Raw genomic sequence first — 4683 nt, 5'->3', positions numbered from 1 at the left:
GTTTTTTCATCACCTAGTCCATATAATTAAGTGTCTAGATGAGATTATATTGATATTCAAACATAACACACCTTAATTAATAAGTAAGATGTTTCTTTCAAATTTAATAGATCTAGTAAATGAAAATGCGAATATGACTTGTAACTTAAAAAGAACTATGTTTTCCTCAATTCATATTTAAAACAAATCACTCCAATTTGAATAGCTGTGAAATCATGCCATGGTTACATAATTACATTTACTCCACTTACTCTCTCTCACACACAAACACGCAAACTCACACACTATCATCTCCTACTTTGCCTATATAAGTTGGAAGCTCACCATAAATCACCATATCACCATCACTCTCTTGAGCTTCTCTCTCCATCTAAAAAAAAATTAAAATTGTACTATCATGGAGATGAACTCACAAAGCCAAGAGAAATCATACATGGCCTCCATTCCTTCAAAACTCCATGAATTCATCAAGAAAATAAAGAAAATTGGAGAAGAAGATCCAAGAAGGATTATTCACTCCACCAAAGTCGGATTGGCTTTGACACTAGTCTCCTTCTTCTACTACTTCCGGCCACTCTACGACGGCTTTGGACAAGCCGGGATGTGGGCAGTCCTAACCGTCGTCGTTGTCTTTGAATTCACAGTCGGTAAGTAAAAAGTCAGCTGAATATGAATTCTAATATAAAATATGAGTATAATGAGTTAACTAGTACTGAAAGTGAAATGCGACATTTAACAGTGGATATCTTAAAATTGCAACATGTAACATTTCAACTTAATTTATAAATATTTCAAATTTGAACCAGGTGGGACACTATCGAAAAGCATAAACAGAGGCTGCGCGACGCTGCTAGCCGGGGCATTGGGTGTCGGGGCTGAGTACTTGGCCGGTGTCTGTGGCGAGAAAGGCGAGCCAGTTGTTCTTGGACTAATGGTTTTCTCTCTAGGTACAAATTGTTAAAGTTATATAACTGGTGTGGAGTTTATAGACTAATTTGGTCCGTAGCAAATTAATTAATCAACAAATATTTAAAACTAATTAATGTTAGTATTATGCAAATACAGCTGCGGTTTCTACATTTACAAGGTTTTTTCCAAATGTGAAGAGGAAGTATGATTATGGGGTGTTGATATTCATACTGACATTCAGCCTTGTGGCGGTGTCGGGTTACCGGGTCGGGCAGATACTGGAGCTGGCCCATCAGAGGCTCTCGACTATACTCATAGGCGGGGCGACTTGTATGATCATATCCGTATTCGTTTGCCCGGTTTGGGCGGGTCGGGATCTGCACTTCCTTGTTGCTGGAAATATTGAAAAGCTTGCTGCTTTTTTGCAAGGTATTTACTGAATTTAGTTGTGTCCTTTTCTGCTTAGAAAGAATAGGAGACAATGGCAATGGTTATCACGTTGTTGGATTCTTTAATTGAGAATTTTTTTATAAATTTATTGTGTTAATTTTATTTTGTTTTTGTTAATAGGGTTTGGAGGTGAACTTTTGGCTTGTGGTGGGGATAAGAGTAGCAAGGATTCAAGTGGAAAGAATGTCGAGAAATCGTTTCTCAAAGGCTATAAAAGCGTGCTTAATTCTAAGGCAACGGAGGAATCATTGGTGAGTATATTAATTAGTGACCTTTATTTTGTAATCTTAGAAAGGCTTCATTTTACCTTAATCGATTACTTCTGATATGTGATGGAGGTAGTACTTTTCTAGGACCAGCTTTTTATCGAAATGATCCAAATTTAAAGTCTAAATATATTATTGTGTCAGTCATTTTCAATTTAAATCCAAATATACTGTTGAATCAGTTAGGTTTAGTCATCCACTGCCACCAATCCCCATTATTGAAATCATATGGTTCCATCCTAAAATCTGTGATAAAAGGAGTGTCACATTATATACTTAATATATTACTAGTTTTAATAATTTTTTAAACTGATATGAGATATTATTAATTAATATTTCCTCTCTCTTTCCTCAACTAAATTGTTAATTATGTGTGTAGGCAAATTTTGCATGGTGGGAGCCTCCTCACGGCAAGTTCAAATTCAACCATCCATGGAAGCAATACTCCAAAATCGGAGCTCTAACAAGGGAATGCGCATGCCTAATCGAATCCCTAAACATAAACACAAAATCCCTGTCGCCGGCGTCGGAGTTCAGCGCCAAAATCCGGCAACCGTGCGTCGAAATGAGCACGGAATCCGGCAAGGCCCTTGCCGAAATCGCCGCCGCAATTAAAAAAATGAGGCGGCCGCCGCAGTCCGTGGAGGCGCACGTGCAAAGCGCCAAATCGGCTGCGGATCGGCTGCGGAGCGTGCTGCAGAACTCCTCGCTGCCGCCGAAGCCGGACTTACAGGATGTGGCGTCGCTACTCGTCGCCGCGTCGGTGCTCATCGACGTTATTAGATGCGCCGACGGAATCGCGGCGGCGGTCGGCGAGCTTGCGAGGGAGGCGGGTTTCGAGGGTTTGAAGACGACCGAGGCGGCGGCGGCGGTTAATCGGCGTGGGATTGTTAGCCCTGTGGATGATGGTGATCATGTGGTGGTTGAGATTCAGGCGGCGGCTGCGGACTCGCCGGAGAAGAAGATAATCAGTACTTAATTAATTATTAATAGTATTTAATTTAGCTTATATATATATATATATATATATATATATATATATATATAAGTGTCGCAGTACTTATACATGAGACCGTGTATTTTTATACAATACTTTGGTCAATGATGTATACGTCACGGTTGTGATATGTATTTTATATATAAGTCCAATGAATTAAATAATGTATATTCGAAGAGGCAAATTCATATACTGCTTATTAGATTTTTCTATGTATGAAAATAGGAAAATTGTAGTCATATAAATGAGCATGAGGCCTTAATTATGTAGCTATCAAATCAAAATTGTTATCAAAATCTAATTGTTCTCTGCAATAATTAACTTGTGTATAATTTATACCCTATTTTAAAAAGATAAAGTGACGATAGATACAATATAATTCTAACACAAATTTAAAGTCTTTCCAAACATCGGTCACGTAGCAAATGTTTGTTAGATTAATCTAACCACTTTTTGGTATCCACATGTAAATTATTTAATTGAACTTTGGCTTTTTAAAATTAGTTTTGGGTATAACTTCTAGCAGTGAATATTGATTAGCACGATAGAGAATGATCCCATTATAAGGACTTTAAATTTCACAAATAAGGAAAATATCTATGCATTCTGTTAATTGATAAGTCAAGTGATACCAATATAATGATCATATTCTTTTAAGTCAACATTGAAGTGTCTCTATTCAGCGGTCTAGTCCTTGCAAATATTTCCCTTTTAAAACTCTTTAGTATTTGACCTCAAGTTTTTGGCCTTAGCAGAATATTGGTAGCTATAAGAAATAGATTGGATAGTCTCATTGCCATAAATATAATAGTATAGGTCGAACGTGTCAAATATTCATACATATATTAGTAAGTATGTTTGCTGAATTTTGCAATTTTATTTTTCAGTCCCAAAAATATTAATTATGTGGAAAATTGAAAATCTAGTTAAGATCATGTGTCATTTAACAACATATAGGTAATTCCTTATTTTGAAGAACATGTAGTTATTCAAAATACCGAAAATAAAATTAAAAAAAAGTCTATTTTTTTATTAGTTGAAAATGCTCGAATCAACACTCAGCAAGCAAAGATTCGAGACAAGCGGTCAAAAGCCAAATCGCAAAAGCTAAGATAGAAAAAAATAACAACATGAATACACGATAATATTCCAACAAAATAAAGCTTAGTAAAAGACAACGCCAGCCAACTACATTGCCTAAGAATCACCTAATGTCTCCATGTCTAGTTGAAAATTAAATGTCAATGATGATTGACTTTTAACTTCTTCAAATTAACCATAAATATTGTAAATTTTCCTACTTTATATTTGTTCAATTTAGTATTAATTAATATACGTGTTATTCATGCTGCCTTAGTTGTGCAACCGGGGAACTCGGATACATTGCCACACGTATAAGATTATACATTTAGTTGTCATTTTTAAATTGAAGATAATCAAATTCCTTTTTCTAGTTTTTTCATTGTCGAATGTGACTTCTACATTCTTAATTCTTCAAACTTTATAATATATATAGAAAAAAATTCAAATACACGTTATACTATTTCCTCGTAAGATCAAAGGTCAATTATCACTTTGTGCACTGATTATAGATAAAATCTGTGTACAATTTCAGTATAATTTGATACCATTAATTAAGAACAAAATTAAGACACGACATTTATTAACAAGTGAAACAAAACATAAATTAATGGATGGTTTATGATGGGATGGAAAGCACTAAACCGACCAAAAAAGCAGCTATTAGTACAACCTCCGCAGCAGACTTGAAATCCAATAAAGAGATTAGTCCTAATCAAGGTTTCTTGATTTAAGTCAATATAAAAGGTTTGATGGAAGACAAAAAGAAGATTAATTTAATTCAAACCTATATTTTAATTACAGAAACTAATTAATGGGTCAAGAAATCATTTGGGCACCACTAATCGCACCCTTTTTTTTTCAGACAGTCTAAAATTGACGCCACAATACAACTAGCTAGTTGCACTTTTTTTTAATATATAATTTTATAACTTAATATAGTTTCGATGGTACAACTATTTTTGTCCCAAATTAAGATCC

General features: G+C 35.0%; 1 protein-coding gene across 1 annotated transcript; it reads left to right on the top strand.

The window, feature by feature from the left end:
• The first annotated feature begins 357 nt into the window (after positions 1 to 357).
• On the top strand, positions 358 to 2604 carry LOC121748090 (aluminum-activated malate transporter 8-like). The gene is made up of 5 exons (XM_042142301.1): positions 358 to 647; positions 807 to 947; positions 1066 to 1338; positions 1480 to 1610; positions 2005 to 2604. Exons 1-5 carry the CDS (start codon positions 398 to 400, stop codon positions 2602 to 2604), a joined length of 1395 nt encoding a protein of 464 aa, XP_041998235.1. The 5' UTR covers positions 358 to 397.
• Positions 2605 to 4683: the final 2079 nt, after the last annotated feature.

This window comes from Salvia splendens, chromosome 9 (genome assembly GCF_004379255.2).
Source record: "Salvia splendens isolate huo1 chromosome 9, SspV2, whole genome shotgun sequence".
Lineage (NCBI taxonomy): Eukaryota > Viridiplantae > Streptophyta > Magnoliopsida > Lamiales > Lamiaceae > Salvia > Salvia splendens.
Note: the sequence above shows the minus strand (reverse complement) of the source record. Positions and strands in the feature narration are given on the sequence as shown.

Coding starts and splice junctions, on each gene's coding strand:
- LOC121748090 (XM_042142301.1), top strand. CDS start 398: ATGGAGATGAACTCACAAAGCCAAGAGAAATCATACATGGCCTCCATT. Junction 648..806: donor TGTCTTTGAATTCACAGTCG/GTAAGTAAAAAG, acceptor AATTTGAACCAG/GTGGGACACTATCGAAAAGC. Junction 1,611..2,004: donor AGGCAACGGAGGAATCATTG/GTGAGTATATTA, acceptor TTATGTGTGTAG/GCAAATTTTGCATGGTGGGA.